The sequence below is a fragment of the Trachypithecus francoisi genome, unplaced genomic scaffold (genome assembly GCF_009764315.1).
Source record: "Trachypithecus francoisi isolate TF-2019V2 unplaced genomic scaffold, Tfra_2.0 Lachesis_group17, whole genome shotgun sequence".
Classification (NCBI taxonomy): domain Eukaryota; kingdom Metazoa; phylum Chordata; class Mammalia; order Primates; family Cercopithecidae; genus Trachypithecus; species Trachypithecus francoisi.
The window spans coordinates 36,008,119-36,026,845 of NW_022681462.1; the positions used below are offsets into that span (position 1 = coordinate 36,008,119).

At 39.1% G+C, this 18,727-nt stretch overlaps 1 protein-coding gene across 1 annotated transcript in view; it reads left to right on the forward strand.

Annotated features, from left to right (window-relative positions):
• DNAH6 (dynein axonemal heavy chain 6) overlaps positions 1-18,727 on the forward strand; it is a 353,105-nt gene that overhangs the window by 257,111 nt on the left and 77,267 nt on the right. The window contains exons 62-63 of the mRNA XM_033175267.1: positions 5,719-5,854; positions 18,196-18,365. Of these exons, the coding sequence (XP_033031158.1) occupies positions 5,719-5,854; positions 18,196-18,365 (306 nt within the window). The remainder of the gene's footprint in view (positions 1-5,718; positions 5,855-18,195; positions 18,366-18,727) is intronic.

Consider the following 18,727-nt stretch of genomic DNA (forward strand, 5'->3'; position numbering starts at 1 on the left):
GCAGTTTCCCCCATACTGTTCTCGTGGTAGTGAATAAGTCTCATGAGACCTGATGGTTTTATAAGGGGAATCCCCTTTCGCTTTGTTTTCATTCTCTCTCGCCTGCTGCCATGTAAGATGTGCCTTTTACCTTCTGCCATGATTGTGAGGCATCCCTAGTCACATGGAACTGTGAGTCAATTAAACCTCTTTTTCCTTATAAATTACCCATTCTCAGCTATGTCTTCATCAGCAGCATGAAAACAGAATAATACTATGATCGTTATTCTAGATAGAGCCCACAAGCACCTACCAGTGCTCGGTGGTGACTCTGGTTGCTGAAGGCCATACATTTGGCTGTGTGGCGCAGTGGAGGGGAATTGAGGTCAGGAGGCACATGTTATAACTCAGCTCTGCCTCCAACTAACTGTATAATGTATCATTTAGCCTCTGTATGGAGCACTATCCTCACCTATAGAAAAGGAATGTTGGGAGTAACCAATGAGCTAATAGAAGTGAACATGTTTTGAAAAGCTGACCCTCTTACAAATGTAAAGAGTCAAAATCCAGTAAAAGTTGCAATTCACAGACTTAGCAATAGTTTTTTTTAAAAACCATGACCCTCTCTTGCCTGGAGATACATCTCATTATAAAGCATGGGAAGTGACAAAATGACTTGATTGTCACCTTCTGTAATACTGTAAAACGAGTTCTGCTGCAATTCCCTTCTTCGTGTTCATCTGCTTGTCCTGCTTGCTCCAGTCCCTTAAACTGGCCTAACCCACACACATACCACAAAGCTAGTGGCCCACAAAGGTGAGCCCCTAAACCTTGCCTACAATTTGGTCTCTGCTCCACTCTAAATTCTTGGCTCTGTCCAACTCTGCAAGTCTCAAGTCCTGTCCTTGGCCCCTGCAGACCTGACATCTGCACCTGTTTGCCAGTATTTGAACCCCAGTGTATCACTAGGAGGTTGAACCTGATGCTTTTATTTGACTCGCAGCACCCCATGCTCCCAGAAAAAGTCCAGACAAGATGTCTCCACCAGATGTTCCTTCCTCCCTGACCCCCATCCATCTTGCATACACACGTATTCTATGACTCCTCTCTTAATGTGTCTTATCCTTGTAATCACAGTTCATATTCACAGAGAGCTTTCTATGTGTTTTATGTATATCAACTCCCTTATTCCTCTCAGTATTCTTCTTAGGTAGTTTCCTAATTTGTATCTCTAGTCTATGATAAGATAGTTAGGCACAGGAAGGTTAAGTAACTTGTCCTGATCACACACTTAATAGGACCTAGAACCAGGATTTGAACACTTGCAGTCTATAAAGCCTGCTCTCTTAGCCAGTTCACTCTACTGCTGACTGTTAGCCACTCAGCCAGGCCCTGCCCTGTGTGCTTTCGCCCTTCCTTCCTCACTGCAGCCTTGTCAACAGCTCTTCTTACAGTTTTCTCACACAGAGACTCAAAGAAGTTAAAGAGCTTTCCAAAATCACACTAGTGCATGACACAGTCTGATTCAAACCTGTGTCTGAGCTCCTAAAGCCCATGTCCATTCCAACACCACCTACTTCTCATGAACAGCATATTTTGAAAAGTTTAAAATATGTTTTAAATACCATAAACTCAAAACTTAAAATTACCATAGTCAGAAACTTCTCTGAATTATTTTTAATTAAACTGTCTTTTTCTTTATGGTAGACATAAGGAAATTGGAAGGATTCTTGACTAATAATTATTTTTAGAAATGTATTTGGGGGCATATTTTATATGGTCACTTCATTTGACATTTTGACACTAGTATTTTCTATTTTTATCGTAAGTGCTACATTGTTTTTTGCTACATTCATTAGGATCTAAATTAGATTTTCTGGAATAACCTTGGAAGCCAACTTCCATATATAAAACTTTTTCTGTGGAAAAATGTGCACTGAGTTCCAAACACCTAAGACAAGATTGTGTCATTATGCAAGGAGATGGTACAGCAAAAGGGCTCTGGAAGAGACCTAGAAAGAATAAAAGATGAGTGTCCAGGATGGGAGGAGAGAGAGGAAGGAGATACATGCCCCGTGGAATCTGGAGTTGACTGGATGCACTAGATAAAGAAAATCCAGATGAGCAAAACATAGATTTCTAGAATGTCGCAACAACAAAAGGCAGGGGGAGATGCTGTGGTCTGCAGCTGGAGACTGGCTGGTGTGAGCAGAAGTAGGCATTTCCAGGATTGAACCACAACAGTTAGAATTTAGGGACAAATAGAAACAACTGGAACCAATACACAAAGCCTCAAGCATCTGCAGGTTTCTATTACATGTGGACAAGGTAAATGGATTTCTGCAAATTGAGGTCTCCAGGCTATTCTCATTGGTTATATTCAGTCTGTACAACTAATGTTTTTAAACGATGATATTTTAAACAGGGGTGTCCAGTCTTTTGGCTTCCTTGGGCCACATTGGAAGAAGAATTGTCTGGGGCCACACATAAAATATACTAACACTAATGATAGCTGATGAACTTTAAAAAAAATTGCAAAAGGAAAAAATCTCATAAGGTTTTAAGAAAGTTAATGAATTCGGCCGGGCGCGGTGGCTCAAGCCTGTAATCCCAGCACTTTGGGAGGCCGAGACAGGCGGATCACGAGGTCAGGAGATCGAGACCATCCTGGCTAACACGGTGAAACCCCGTCTCTACTAAAAAAAAAATACAAAAAAAAAACTAGCCGGGCGAGGTGGCGGGCGCCTGTAGTCCCAGCTACTTGGGAGGCTGAGGCAGGAGAATGGCGTAAACCCGGGAGGCGGAGCTTGCAGTGAGCTGAGATCCGCCACTGTACTCCAGCCTGGGCGACAGAGCGAGACTCCGTCTCAAAAAAAAAAAAAAAAAAAAAAAAAGAAAGTTAATGAATTCGTGTTGGTCCGCATTCAAAACCGTCCTAGGCTGCATGTGGCCCGTGGACCATGGGTTGGACAAACATTTTTTAAAGCATTTTCTCTTAATGCTAGGAATCCAAAAAATGATGCTAGCATGTAATAATAGCATAACCAGAAAACTTTACATGATATCTATTTCCTGGAAAATTCATTAAAATTTGCACAGAGACCAGTGATTTGTTTTACACATTATTATTAGAGATCAAAATATAGCAAAACCACTCAGAATTCTGCATTAGATATTTGTAAATGCCTGTGAACATTAACTAATCTAAGAGTCTTTGAGGGGTTTATCTAGGATCAAGATGTAACACAGGGAAATGCCACTTCCAGCATGACAGTATGTGAGGATCTTCACATACCTGCTCCCCAGCAAAACTGTTGAAAATTATGTAAGGATCATTTAAAGTATCTGGAAATGGTCCCAGGCACATACAGCAAATGAATAAACATTTATTTGAGATAATTTATTAGAGGCTCAGTAAGGACAGCAAGAGTCTGTGGTCTTTGAACCTAGACCCACTGCCTCCCTTCCTGCTCCCAGCTTAGTGAGATAGGAACTGCACTCCAGACTGATGCAGCTAAGAGGACAGGGCTCCTGCCTGCTCCCCACTGCCAGTTAAAGGGCCATATTCCTGAGAAAGACAGGACATCAGCATTTCTCATCCTGCCCACAGCTACCTACTGCTGAAGCTAAGTTCCAGTTGAGTGCAGCCAAAAGGTGGGGCTGCCTTCTTCCACCCAGCCCCCACTGGGGAGACTGAGGCTTCATGTTTGGTGCAGCATCACGGTTGTCCCAGCTCCTAAGATAGTAGTTCATCAATGGCAGAGGCAAGCTGAGGAGACCTGAGGCTACTGTCTTCCCATCCATGGCATACTCAGCTCCTGGAATATGCCTCTGCGAAAAGTGCAACATTGTCATGCCCCTGGCTTGGAGACTTTGCCTGAATGGGAGAAGCAACCCATAAAACAGATAGTTCCTTATCTCCTCACAGAGTGACTGAGTTCATTTCCAACACAGTATGGAAAAGTTTAAGCCTAATGATGCTCTCTAAAACAATAAAGGTTGTAGTGAAAGGCAATTGAAAGGAAACTGATGGAATTACCGGACAGAGAGACAACGCTATAAGCCAGCTGGTTTGCCAGAGATTAGGAGAAGGCACTGAAGCCTGCCAAAGACCAGAAGAAAACCCAAACACTGACCTTAGCAACTCCTTCAAAGGGCCCAGATTTGAATGTTTTAGTCTGAGGAGAAATTTATGTCCCCAAGAGCATTGTTAAAAACATTAGAGCAATCAGCCCACAATTAGTGGTGCTTAACAGCTAGATGCAGTCAAGGAAAGAAACTATCAAAAAGAGCCCTGAAAAAGCTATGAACATCCCAGGGTAACTGTGGGCATTCCCAAGGCTGCACCCCTTGAGGAGCAACATTAGAGGCTTAATATTGTGCAGGGGTTGTGGGGAGACTCCACTAAAATAATCCAGTCAGTTATTAAACAAATAAGCAAGTAACAATAAGAAGCCTTTGGGGAAAGGGTGCATGCTCAGAGTTGCTACAGTGCATTACAGGTTGAGTATTCCTTAATTCAAGATGCCTGGGCCCAGAAGCGTTTCAGATTTGGGGTTTTTTCAGTTTTTGGAATACTTCCATTATACTTACTGGTTAGACATATGTCTGCACAAAAAGTTGGACATGAATATTCATAACAGCATTGTTTATACTAGTCAAAAGGTGGAAATGTCCAAATGTCCAATAGCCCAAATGTCCATCAACTGATATGTAAATAAAATGTGGTATATTTATACAATGGAATATTATTCAACCATAAGAAGGAATGAAGTACTGATAATGTGCTACAACATGGATGAAACTTGAAAACACTAAGCTAAGAAGTCTGTCACAAAAGCCCACATATTATATAATTTGATTTACATGAAGTGTCCATAACAGGCAAATATATAAAGACAGTAAATAGTTTAGCAGTTGCTTAGGGCTCAAGGGATGGGATTAATGGGGAGTAATGGCTAATGGGCGCACAGTATCTTTTTGAAGAAATTAAATGTTCTAAATTGTGATGGTGGGTGTACACATCTGTGAATATACTGAAATCATTAGATTATATGCTTCAAATGGATGAATTGCTTAGTATGTGAATTGTATCTCAGTAAACCTGTTTTTAAATATAGTAAGGAACTTTGGGCAAATATTCAGGAAATTTTGAAGAACTAGTTTCAGTCTTACAATCACAGTTATTTCTCTGTCTCTTTTAAAACTGTTTACCCACATGTAAGTGCTTCACGGAATATTGCCAAATGGCATAACACTTCTCCCAGAAGTTTCTGAGAATATCTAAAATAATTAGACAAACACTTATACCAGAGCTGGAATAAGGTTGCCATTTGTCTTGCTACTGATACTGCTCCATGCTCAGCTTTCTCTGTCTCCTAGGGGTGAGAACATCTGGTAATCTGAAAGAAAAATTATTAACCATAGGAATATTTGGCGAGTGGGGAAAGATTGGTGTGGGGTGTTGGAAAACAGGCTGAAAGTAGCAGATTTAAGTGTCAACTTTGTTTTCTGTAAATGTCAATCTGAAAAGTTTTTAGCAGCTGTACTTCTGTGCAAAGGTCCACAATTAGAATTGATTCAACACCGTTTCTATTTCACCATATTGTACTACTTGTCCTAGGAAAACAGTTATTTTAACATACTATTAGAGCTTGATTTTTCACTTGGACAAAGTGAAAGTATATTTTGTGATTGCCTTTGTGAATTGTTATTCATTTTCTTTCTGTCTTCAAATAGGAACGCCCACCTAAGCCTGAAGCTCCTTGGCTACTTACTGCTACGTGGTTCGCTTGCTGTGACTTGGAAGAATCATTTCCAGTTTTTCATGGACTTACCCAAAATATATTGTCACATCCTATTTCCATACGCTTAGGTAGTGTGACAAAAAGAACCTGCTGAGGAGGCTTATAAACAGGCTCTTGAATCCTAATCTTAATGTTTTCTTTAACCTCTTCTGCAATGTCAATATTTTTCACTAGGAACTTCCTTCATTTCTAAGAAACTGTAAATTATTTGTTTTCACAATTTCTTGAGTAGAATGCTTGGCCCATGAATTTTCAGTATTTCATGTTTACTTTATATGTGTGTGTGTGTATGTATATACTTTATATATATACACACACATATTTTATGTATATATTTGAGAATATAAACATACATTTGTGTATTGCTTTAGCTGTATCCCACAGGTTTTTTTTTTTTACTTTTTATTGAAGGATAACATAAATCCAGAAAAATGCACAAATCAAAATTATACAATTTGATTAACTATCGCAAACTGTGTAGATTTATTTATGAACCATCACTGAGAGTAAGAAATAGAACAGTACCAGCATCCCAGAATCCCCTTATTCTCTCTCGCTTCTCTTCCTCAGAGGTAACGACTACTCTGAATTATAATATTCTGTATTAATTTTTCCCTACAAGTTTTAATATATAGCCCTTTCAATTCTAAAACTACACTTACTAGTTCAAAGCCATTTTAGGATTTAGGGGACCATCTTTTTTTGTTTATAATTTAATTACGTTATGGAAATTATACTCATGGTTTTCATGAAATTGACTCTTTGGAATTATATACACTTCCTTTGCAGCCTGGTGCGTGTTTTGTTTATATAAAATATTCCATGCACGTCATTTCTTTTTTTTTTTTTTTTTTTTTTGAGACGGAGTCTGGCTCTGCCGCCCAGGCTGGAGTGCAGTGGCCGGATCTCAGCTCACTGCAAGCTCCGCCTCCCGGGTTCACGCCATTCTCCTGCCTCAGCCTCCCGAGTAGCTGGGACTACAGGCGCCCGCCACCTCGCCCGGCTAATTTTTTTGTATTTTTTAGTAGAGACGGGGTTTCACCGTGTTAGCCAGGATGGTCTCGATCTCCTGACCTCGTGATCCGCCCGTCTCGGCCTCCCAAAGTGCTGGGATTACAGGCTTGAGCCACCGCGCCCGGCCGCACGTCATTTCTTGAATGCAAGGCTCCATATGTGACCTTTAGCTCAAACTTACTAATTGTGGTATTTATCTTACTAACGTTCTTATACTGGATCTGTCAGATTCTAAGAGAGCTATATTAAGGTATACCACTATGATTGGCAACTTCCCTTTGTAATTTTGGAATTTTTCCCATTATACTTTGTGAAACTATGCCAGTATATAAAATAGGTTTAAAGTTAAGTTCTTAGTAATTATTCCTTTTTATTAAATAATAAATCCCTCTTTACTCTGAATAATGCTTTTTGCCTTAAATATATTTCCTTTTTAATGTATTATTTTTATTTGTTAATCAGGGAGTACATGTGCAGGTTTCTTACATGGGTATATTGCATGCTGGGGAAGTTTGGGCTTCTAATGATCTCATTGCCCAGGTAGTGAACATAGAACTCAATAAGCAGATTTTCAACCCTTGCTGCCTCCCTCCATCGCCTCTTTTGGAGTCCTCAGTGTCTATTGTTCCCTCTTTTATGTCTTTGTGTACCCAATGTTTAGCTCCCACTTATAAGTGAGACCATACAGTATTTGGATTTTCTTTGTTAATTCACTTAGGACAATGGCCTCCAGCTGCATCCATGTTGCTGTAAAGGACATAATATCATTCTTTCTATGGTTGCATAGTATTCCATGTGTATATGTACCACATTTTCTTTGTCCAGTTCACTGTTGATGGGAACCTAGGGTGATTCCATGTCTTGTTGTTGTAAATAGTGCTGCGATAAACATATGAGTGCAGGTGTCTTTTGGTAGAATGATTTGTTTTCCTTTGGGTATATACCCAGTAATGGGATTGTAGGTCAAATGTTAGTTCTATTTTTGGCTTTTTGAGAAGTTTCTAAACTGCTTTTCACAGAGGCTGAACTAGTTTATATTCTCAGCAGCAGAATGTAAGCATTCTCTTTTCTCCACAATCTTGCCAAAATCTTTTTTTTTTTTTTTTTTACTTTTTAATAATAGGCATTCTGACTGGTGTAAGATGGTAATTCATTGTGGTTTTGATTTGCATTTCTCTGATGATTAGTCATGTTGAGTACTTTTTCATATGTTTGTTGGCAGCTTTATGTCTTCTTTAGAAAAGTGTCTATTCATGTTCTTTGCCCACTTTATAATGGGCTTATTTACTTTTTATTGATTTGTTTAACTTCTTTATAGATTCTGAATGTTAGTTCTTTGTAGGATGCATAGTTTGCAAATATATTCTCCCATTCTGTACATTGTACTCAGTTGATATTTTATTTTGCTATGCAGAAGCTCTTTAGTTTAAATCCCATTTGTCTATTTTTTATTTTGTTGCATTTGCTTTTGGACTCTTCATCATAAATACTTTGCCTCGGCCAATATCTAGAAGAGTATTTCCTATGTTTTCTTCTAGGATTTTCATAGTTTGAGGTTTTTCTTCAACCTTGAGTTAATTTTTGTATATGGTGAGAAGTAAGGGATCCAGTTTCATTCCTCTGCATATGGTTAACCAGTTTTTCCAGCTCATTTATTGAAAAGAATATTCTTTCCACATTATTTTTGTTCACCTTGTCAAAGATCAGCTGGTTGTAGGTGTGTGACTTTGTTTCAGGGATCTCTGTTCTGTTCCATCAGTCCATGTGTCTACTTTTGTACCAGTACCATGTTAGTTTGGTTACGGTAGTCTTGTAGTATATTTACATGTTGGATAATGTGATGCCTCTGGCTTTGTTCTTTTTTACTAGGATTGCCTTGGCTGTTTGGGCACATTTTTTGTTTCCTATGAATTTTAGAATAGTGTTTCCTAATTCTATGGAAAATGACATTGGTAATTTGATAGGAATAGCATTAAATCTGTAGATTGCTTTGGATAGCATAGTCATTTTAACGATGTTGATTCTTCCAACCCATAAGTGTGGGATGTTTTTCCATTTGTTTGTTTCATCCTTTCTTTTGGCAGTGTTTTATAGTTACTCTTATAGAGATCTTTCACTTCCTTGATTAGATGTATTCCTCAATATTTTTGTGGCTATTTTAAATGGGATTGCATTATTTATTTGTTTCTCAGCTTAAACATTATTATCCTAAGGATTTGACACCTAGACCTGATAAATGACTTCAACAAAGTCTTATGATATAAAACGAATGTACAAAAATCCTTAGGATTCTCTAGGGAGAGAATCATATTGTTAGTGAAGAAAGATAATTTGACTTCCTCTTTTCCTGTTTGAATAAATTTCTTTCTCCTGCCTGATTGCTTTGGCTAAGACTTCCAGTACTATGTTGAATAGGAGTGGTGAGAGTAGACATCTATGTTTTTTTCCAGTTCTTACGGGGGAATGCTTCCAGCTTTTGGCTGTGCGTTTGTCATTGATGGCTCTCATTATTTTGAGGTAAGTTCCTTTGATGCCTAGTTTGTTGAGGATTTTTATCATAAAGGGATGTTGAATTTTATCAAATGCTTTTCCTCATCTACTGAGGTGATCATATGGTTTTTGTTTTTAGTCCTGTTTATGATGTGAATCACATTTATTGATTTGTATATGTTGAGTCATCCTTGCATCCCAGGAATAAGGCTCACTTGATTATGATGAATTAACTTTTTTCAATGCTGCTGGATTCAGTTTGTTAGCATTTTGTTGAAGATTTTTTAGTCTATTTTTGAGTCTATTTTCATCAGGGATATCGGCCTTTAGTTTTCTTTTCTTTTTATGTCTGTGCCAGATATTTGTATCAGGATGATGCTAGCTTCATAGAATGAGATAGTGAGGAGTCCCTCCTCCTCAATTTTTTGGATTAGTTTCATTGGAATTGATACCAGCTCTTCTTTGTACATCTGGTACAATTTGGTTGTCCAGGGATTTTTTATTTTCTGTTGGTTGGTTTTTTGGTAGGTTTTTATTCCTGATTGAATTTCATTACTCATGATTAGTCTGTTCCAGATTTTTGGTTTGTTCTGGTTCAATCTTGGGAGGTTATGTGTTTCCAGGAATTGATCCATTTCTCTAGATTTTTCTAGTTCATGTGCATAGAAATGCTCATCATAGTACCCTCTGAGGATCCTTTATATTTCTGGGGAATCATTTGTGATGTCACTTTTGTTATTTCTGATTATGCTTATTTGGATCTTCTCTCTTTTTTTCCTTGTTAATCTAGCTTATGGTCTATCAATCTTGTTTATCCTTTCGAGAAACCAACTTTTTGTTTCATTGATCCTTTGTATGGTTTTTGAGGTCTCAATTTTGTTCATTTCTGCTCTGATTATAGTTATTTTATTTTTTCTGCTAGTTTTTTTTCTAATCCTGTATTTTATTTATTTATTTATTTTTATTATACTTGAAGTTCTAGGGTACATGTGCATAACGTGCAGGTTTGTTACATATTATACTTGTGCCATGTTGGTGTGCTGCACCCATCAACTCGTCAGCACCCATCAACTTGTCATTTACATCAGGTATAACTCCCAATGCAATCCCTCCTCCCTCCCCCCTCCCCGTGATAGGCCCTGGTGTGTGATGTTCCCCTTCCCGAGTCCAAGTGATCTCATTATTCAGTTCCCACCTATGAGAACATGCGGTGTTTGGTTTTCTGTTCTTGTGATAGTTTGCTGAGAATGATGGTTTCCAGCTGCGTCCATGTCCCTACAAAGGACACAAACTCGTCCTTTTTTATGGCTGCATAGTATTCCATGCTGTATTTGTGCCACATTTTCTTAATCCAGTCTGTCACTGATGGACATTTGGGTTGATTCCAAGTCTTTGCTATTGTGAATAGTGCCGCAATAAACATACGTGTGCATGTGTCTTTATAGCAGCATGATTTATAATCCTTTGGGTATATACCCAGTAATGGGATGGCTGGGTCATATGGGACTTCTGGTTCTAGATCCTTAAGGAATCGCCATACTGTTTTCCATAATGGTTGAACTAGTTTACAGTCCCACCAACAGTGTAAAAGTGTTCCTATTTCTCCACATCCTCTCCAGCACCTGTTGTTTCCTGTCTTTTTAATGATTGCCATTCTAACTGGAGTGAGATGGTATCTCATTGTGGTTTTGATTTGCGTTTCTCTGATGGCCAGTGATGATGAGCATTTTTTCATGTGTCTGTTGGCTGTATGCATGTCTTCTTTTGAGAAATGTCTGTTCATATCCTTTGCCCACTTTTTGATGGGTCTTCTGCTAGTTTTGGGTTTCATTTGTTCTTATTTTTCTATTTCCTTTAGGTACTACAAGATTAGTTTGCTAATTAGAGAACTTTCTAACTTCTCAATGTCATTTCTAACTTCTCGATGTAGTTTTTTAGTGCTATAAACTTTCCTTTAACACTGCTTTGCTGCATCCCAGAGGTTTTGATACATTCCATGTCTGTTTTCATCTATTTCAAAAAAGCTTTTTTACTTCTGCCTTGATTTCATTGTTTACCCAAAAGTTATTGAGAGCAATTTCTTTAGTTGTTTCCATGTAATTTTATGGTTTTGAGAGATCTTCTGTCTAATGATTTCTATTTTCATTTCACTGTTGTCTCAGAAGATGCTTGGTATGGTTTGGATTTTTTTTATGTATTGAGACTTGCTTTGTGACCAAGCATGTGGTCAGTTTTAGAGTATGTTCCATATGCAGATAAGAAGAATGTGTATCTTGTGGTTGTTAGGTAGAGTATTCTGTAGATATCTATTAGGTCCAAATGGTCATGTTGAATTTATGTCCAGAATTTGTCAATTTTCTGCCTCAGCGATACATCAAATGCTATCAGTGTTGTATGACTATTGTTGTGTACTGCCAAAGTCTTTCATTAAGTCTAGATGTGCTTGTTTTATGAATCTGGGTGCTCCAATGTTGGATGCATATATATCTAGGACACTTAAGATGTTTTGTTGAATTGAGCCCCTTATCATTATTTAATGCCGTTCTTTGTCCTTTTTTATTTTTGTTGGTTTAAATTCTGATATAGAAACTGTAACCCTTGCTTTTTTTTGTTTTCCATTACATGACATATCTTTCTCCATCCCTTTACTTTGAGCCTATAGGTGAGATTGGGTCTCTTGATGATAGAAGAAGAATGAGTCTTGTTTTTTCATTCAATTTGATACTCTATGTATGTTAAGTTGAGCATTTAGGCCCTTTATGTTCAAAGTTAAAATTGATATATGAGGTTTTGTTGCTATCATAATGCTGTTAGCTTAGTTACTCTGTAGTCTTTATTGTATAGTTGCTGTATGGGTTCTGTGGGCCATGTGCTTACATATGCTTTCATGATAGCAAGCATTATTCTTTCGTTTCCACATTTAGAACTCCCTTAAGCATGTATTGTAGGGCCAGTCTGGTGGTGGAAAATTCCCTTGGTGATTACTTGTTTAGGAAACACTTTATTTCTCCTTCATTTATGAAGCTTAGCATGGCAGCATATGATTCTTGGCTGACATTTATTTTATTTAAGAATACTAAAAATGGGCCCCCAATTTCTTCTGACTTATAAGGTTTGTGCTGAAAAGTCTGATGTTAGTCTGATAGGTTTCCCTTTATAAGCAACATGACCCGTTTTTCTAGGTGCCTTTAAAGTTCTTTCTTTCATGTGGACTTTGGTTAGTCCTATCCCTCCTATCCATCCCCAAGTCTGTCTTGGGAATGGTCATCTTGTGTAGCATCTTACAGGAGTTCTCTGGATTTCTTGTATTTGCATGTCGACCTCTCTAGCAAGATTGGGGAAATTTTCCTGAATTATATCCTCAAATATGTTTTCCAAGTTGCTTACTCTCTCTACTTCTCTCTCATGAATGCCAGTAAGTCATAGGTTTGGTTACTTTACATAATCCCATATTACTCAAAGGCTTTGTTCATTTTTTTTTAATTTTTTTCACTTTTGTCTGACTGGGTCATTTTGACAGATTGATCTTCAAGTTCTGAAAGTCTTTCTTTTGCCTGGTCTAGTCTGTTATTAAAGCTTCCATTTGTATTTTGAAGTTCCTGATGTGAATTTTTCAATTCCAGAACTTCTGTTGGTTTGTTCTTAATATAGCTATGTTGTCTTTCATATCTTGGATCATTTTTCTGGCTTCTTTGTGTGGGATTTCAACTTTTTCCTGGATCTCATGGAGTTTCTTTGCATCATATTCTGAATTCTGTATCTGTCATTTCAGACATTTCATTATAGTTAGGATTCATTGCTTGGGAGCTAGTGGGATCCTTTGGAGGTGATAAAACACTCTGGCTTTTTGTATTGCTGGGGCTCTTCACTGGTTACTCCTTATCTAAGAGAGCTGATACTTCTCTTTTTTTAATTTTCTATCATTTGGATGGGGCTTCTTGTTTATTCTTTTTCCCTTTGAGGGTATGACTGTGGTGTATATTGTGTGTGATTAATTGGCTTCGTTTCTAGGTGCTTTCAGAGTGCCAACTCTCTGTACAGGTTCCTTGGTTGCAAATAGGTTCATGCAGTGGCTTTCTCAGAAGTTGCTTGTTGTAGCAATGTAATTTTATTTGGTGGTGTAATCCAGGATGCAGTCTAGTAGATGGTGCTTAAGAGTAAGAATTGATGGATACAAGCAGGGGTGGAAGCACTAGAAAGTACAAAAAGCACCTCCGCAGAGCACATTCACCCTCAGTAGGGTGGAGCTGCTGGAGAAGCTTGACACACAGACTCTTTCAACCCACATTCCCCAAACCCCAATGTGAAGAGTCACTTCCAAATCCTTGACAGGGCACAGAGAAGAAGGGTAGCGGAGCAAGTGTGATCCCCCCTCTCCATGTCCATTCCCAGGCTTTGGTGGTACCACCTTCAGTGGCTGGCACTGCACTCACATTTTCTTTTATCCCCTCCTTTAGGGACAGTCTGCATCAAGAGTTAGATCTCCAGGTGAGTGGAGTCTGCCTCCCTCCCACTCCTCAGAGCTGGTGGGGCACTGTTCCCCAACTGACCAAGGAAACAGGCTGGGACACCCCATTGTGACCCATGCAGACCAGTTCTAGGTTGCAAAGCTGTCTCTGGCTGAAAAGTCTTGCCCTCTGGGAAAAACCTCAGCTTCTCCAACTCTCCTCCCACTCCAGTCTTGTGATGGGAGAGAGCGTAATTCCACTACCTACTACTGGGGCACTCTCCACACTTGCTGCTCAATTCTGCCTGTGGGGACCCTTCTTCCCTTCCACTTTAATCTCACCTAAGACCAAAATGCTTGCTGTGGCCACCGCTGCCAGGTCACCAAACAATGGCTCTAACCTCTCAAAATGGTGCCAGCCATGGGCTTGCACCTAGAGAGGGTGGAGCCCCTCTCAGGCAAGCAGCACGGATGAGAAGCTGTGAGGAGTGTGGTCCACTCAAGTCTCGGTCTCGTAGCAGCTCATAGTAAGGCACTGGGCATTGTCCTAGGTATATGTAGGAGAACCTTGGTCCCCTCTCCCTGCTTGGCTGGGTGGCAGCAGCAGCCACATCAGCCCAAACTCAGGCCAAGGATGGAGCACAGCTCAGCACTACATTCTCAAAGCGGTGCCTTGGGCCTGAAAACAGGGAGGGCGGGTCACTGCCCAGGCAGGCAGCATGATCAAGAAGCTGTGGGGAGTATGTTTCGTTCACAGCTGTCTCACAGCAGCCTGCTACAGAGCTGTGAGTATTGTCCTAGATATGAGGAGGATGATCTGGTCTCCCTGCTCGTCCTTAGTCAAGCAGAGGCTACAGCCACATCAGCTCAAACTGCATGGAGCTCAGCCCAACATTAAACTCTCAAAAGGGAACCTTGGGCCTGGGGCTACAGAGGGTGGGGCACCGTTCAGGCAAGCAGCATGAGCAGGAAGCTGTGAGAAGTGTGGTCCACTCCTATCTCAGTCTCAACAGCAGCTCCTAACAGGGCAGCAAGTACCCTCTAGGGGGTGCATGAGTGTGCCCATTCTCCCCTCTCCCTCCCTGGAGCAGCACAGTGGCTACAGCTGTGTCTGTAAATCCCCAGGATCTGGGTTCTCAAAATGGCACCCAGCTGAGGCTGCGCCAGGCTCAGATTCCTGTGGGATTCTGTGTGGATTCCCTTTCTAGACCAATGTATCTGTACAATCTTTAGGCAGTTCCATATGTCAGGCACAAGGCCCTGGTGGGTCAAGGGTTTCTCCTGTAGCCAAGATCATAAAACCCTGTTTTGGAGCTCCAGGGATTTCTCTCTTACTGTTTCCCTGCATCCAGGACCATCTCCCAGCCCAGTCAGTTCCTGACTGGGCAAGCTAACGTGAACCCTCTCCTTACGTACTTCTGGTACTTCATGTCTCTTCTCTAATGAATCCAAGCATTCTCTCCTAGGTGCCCTGTTTGAAATGTATCTGCTTATTATTCTGGCTCTTCTCCATGGAGGCAGCACACAATACCTGCATCTTGTCAGCCATCCTGACCTAAAACCTCAAAATATTATTACAGCAAGCCTCTCTTAAGTCAGTACCCCCACTCTATATATTTCTACATTCTTTACTTTCCATTTCCATTTTTTGTGTGTCATCATCATGGTTTTGGCGTATCTTAGTTGGGATTTTGTTGTTGTTTTGAGGAGCATGAAAATCTTTCTTTTAACAGGCAAATTTCAATCTGATTATATTTATTATGGTTATTGATTTATTTCAGTTCTTCTTGACTGGGGAAGATTTCCATTTGACAATGTCTGGAGACATTTTTGTTTGCCACAACTGGGGTGGTGCTACTGGCATCTAGTGCGTAGAGACCAGAGATGCTACTATACCTCCTACACTGCTCAGAACAACCTTCCACAACAAATAACTGCAGCATCCAAAATGTCAATATTAGTAAAGTTAAGAAACTCTGATCTATTTGGACTACATTGGTCATCTTTATTTTGGGCATATTTTTCTTGCCAGCTTTTTCTTTGCTTCCTTTTTTCTTCTTTCTTCTTCCTTTCTTTTTATCCTTTATTTCTCCTCTCCTTCCTTTCTTCTTCAGGTGCATCATCCACACTCTTTATTTTCCCCTCTACTGATTTGAAATTCTATTTTTATTTTTTGGTAATTACTCTTATACTTCTAATATGAATATTTATCTAACTAAGCATACCCAGCAAGTGTGGTGGTTTAAAGTCCACATGAACCAGAATTTCTAAGATCCTAATATATTTATTGGATTTCTAAATGAAGACTAGGGAGGGGGGAAGCTTTTCAATAAATGCATTGACTTACTGAAAAGTGCATTCCCCCCTAGTCTTTTGTCCCCCCTAGTAAAAATTGTTTCTATATTATGCACCAGTTAAATGAGACAGCTAGAGGTAGAAATAGAACACAAGAAGAAAAATATTCATAGAAGAAACCCAGAGATGCACAGTTAGGGACAGACCCGAAACAAAAAGGGCTAGATGGAGCCTCATCTACACAGAGACAAAGGAAGAGGGAAAGTATGGAGGTTGAAAAGCAAAGTAATTAGGGACAACTCATAATTTTTTGATTAAAAAAGCACCGTGTGTTATCCATGTCTTTGAGACTAAAACTGCAACAACTTAAAAAAACTTTCCTGTTTTTAATGTGTTAGATTTCAAGGTTTATTCCAGAAATGCTACAGACTTATGAAGGTTTGTACATGTTTGATAGGTTAGCTGGTATTCTAAAAGTGAGCTTTAGATCTTTGCAAGTGATGTTTAATAATTAATCCCATTGTCAATCTTACCTTCAGAAACTTCCTAATTGCCTTAATCTTTTGTCTTTCATGATTTCTTAGTGTTTCATGTCCTATTAGTTGGGAGTTATTTAAAATATGCATTATTAGGCCAGGTGCGGTGGCTCACACCTGTAATCCTAGCACTTTTGGAGGCCGAGGCAGGTAGACTGCCTGAGTTCAGGAGTTGGAGACCAGCCTGGCCAACGTGGTGAAACCTTGTCTCTACTAAAATACAAAAAATTAGCCTGGTGTTGTGGTAGTCCCAGCTATTCGGGAGGCTGAGGCTGCAGAATTGCTTGAACCCGGGAGGCAAAGGTTGCAGTGAGCCAAGATCATGCCAGTGCACTCCTGCCTGGGCAACAGAGCAAGACTCTCGTCTCCAAATGAATAAATAATGCATTATTAGATACCATCTTCTAATGCATATTTTATGCATTATTTTGCCCCATCATTAGCTGGAGTCCTAATGATTACCCAAAAAATAATGAGAACCTCACTGGAAAAGTAGTCCTTTTGCAATACATGGTTCTGCTACCTGGTCTTCAGAATAATGCAAACACCTTTAACTAAAGAGTATTGTGGCATGGTATGCCTTGTGGTCTCATACCTTGTAATTGTCTATATTCCATATATAAATTAGAAATCTTGCAAAGATGAACACTGCCCCAAGGCCGTGGTCAGAAGTGTTATTAAATTTTTGTGTCACTAGCTTTCTGATTGCTCTGATTAAACTCCCAGAGGAGAACCGCTGCAGACAAGCTAGAGAAAGTTGTTTTCTAGCCTGAAATGCAAGCCAACAATTGTGCCTAATGGCCAACCCAAGAAACGTGTTTCCTCACTGGAGAACACACTCGTTATTTTGGCTTTCGGAAAGGTTTACACCACATGCACTCTGTACCTACAGAAATTTAAATGCAAATTCTTAGTACATGTTATAACCATTGTAAGAGCTAACTATGATCCTAACTTTCATACAAGATACAAAACCATTTCTTATAAATATTCTATAGCCAGGGAGCAGGGGATGATGTATTGTTTATTAGGGCATAATGTATATATGTCAATGTATTCAGCTATTATTTATGTTGTTCAAATTACATATGCCAGAATTTTCAGTTTACTTCATTTATCATAGACTGATTTTATTTTTTTTCTTCCTTTTTCTTCTACTTCTAACAGTGACTATTTGACATATTTTTATGCTATTTTCTGGCACACATGGGTTCATTTTATTGTGTTTTTATTATGGATTTGTTATTTTAATTAATATAAGAACCTACTTTGTCCCATTTAATTATGTTTGCTTTGAATTCTAGTTAACCCAGTATTACTCTTATCACTTCAATCTTCTTTTTGCTCACATTTGTTTAAATACCTCTATGCATCCTTTTATTTTTAACCTTCCTATTATTTTCTTTTTGTCTTTTGTAAGTGGTTTGCTGCTATTTTCTCATTACATTTTAAATTCTTTACTTTTTAATTAATTAGGTTGGGTAGCAGGGGAGACTGATGTATTTACAGTATACTTGTGATTAAAACTGATAGTAAATATAGAGATATTTTTAAATTACCAAACATTATTTAATATCAAAGCCAAAACAAATCTAATTAAATTATCTTTTTAAAATTGTATTTCCAGGATCTTTTGAGACTTATATTAACCCACAGGAATTGGAATGCTATTCTAAAATGAAACATGAAGAGAAACACCTGAGACAGGAAAAGGAGGCCGCACACCAGGATCCATGGAGTGCAGGATTGAGTTCTTTCCATAAGCTAATTCTTATTAAATGTTGTAAAGAAGAAAAGGTAGGGCATTTTTTTAATTAAAGGACTGTGTTACAATTATTTCTACTAAAGCTCACTAGCCAGTTATGATTTATAAATTTATTTGAGAATAACAGTGGCCAAGTTTGGGAGATGACTCAAAAAAATGAAACATGGTTCTGTGTATTACTAAAACATAATGTTTTATATAGAGAATTTTGAAAGAGAGCCAGCCAGGCCCATGGTTATCCTTTCCCTGGTGTGTGCCATTAGAGTACCATGCTCTCTGCCGGAGGGATGGGGTCTGTTGGGAAACTTTAGAAGGGAAATAATGGGCCTTTCAGATCTTGACAACAATGGAGAGGAGACATTTGAAGGGTTCAAAGCCATAGTTACCAGGACCT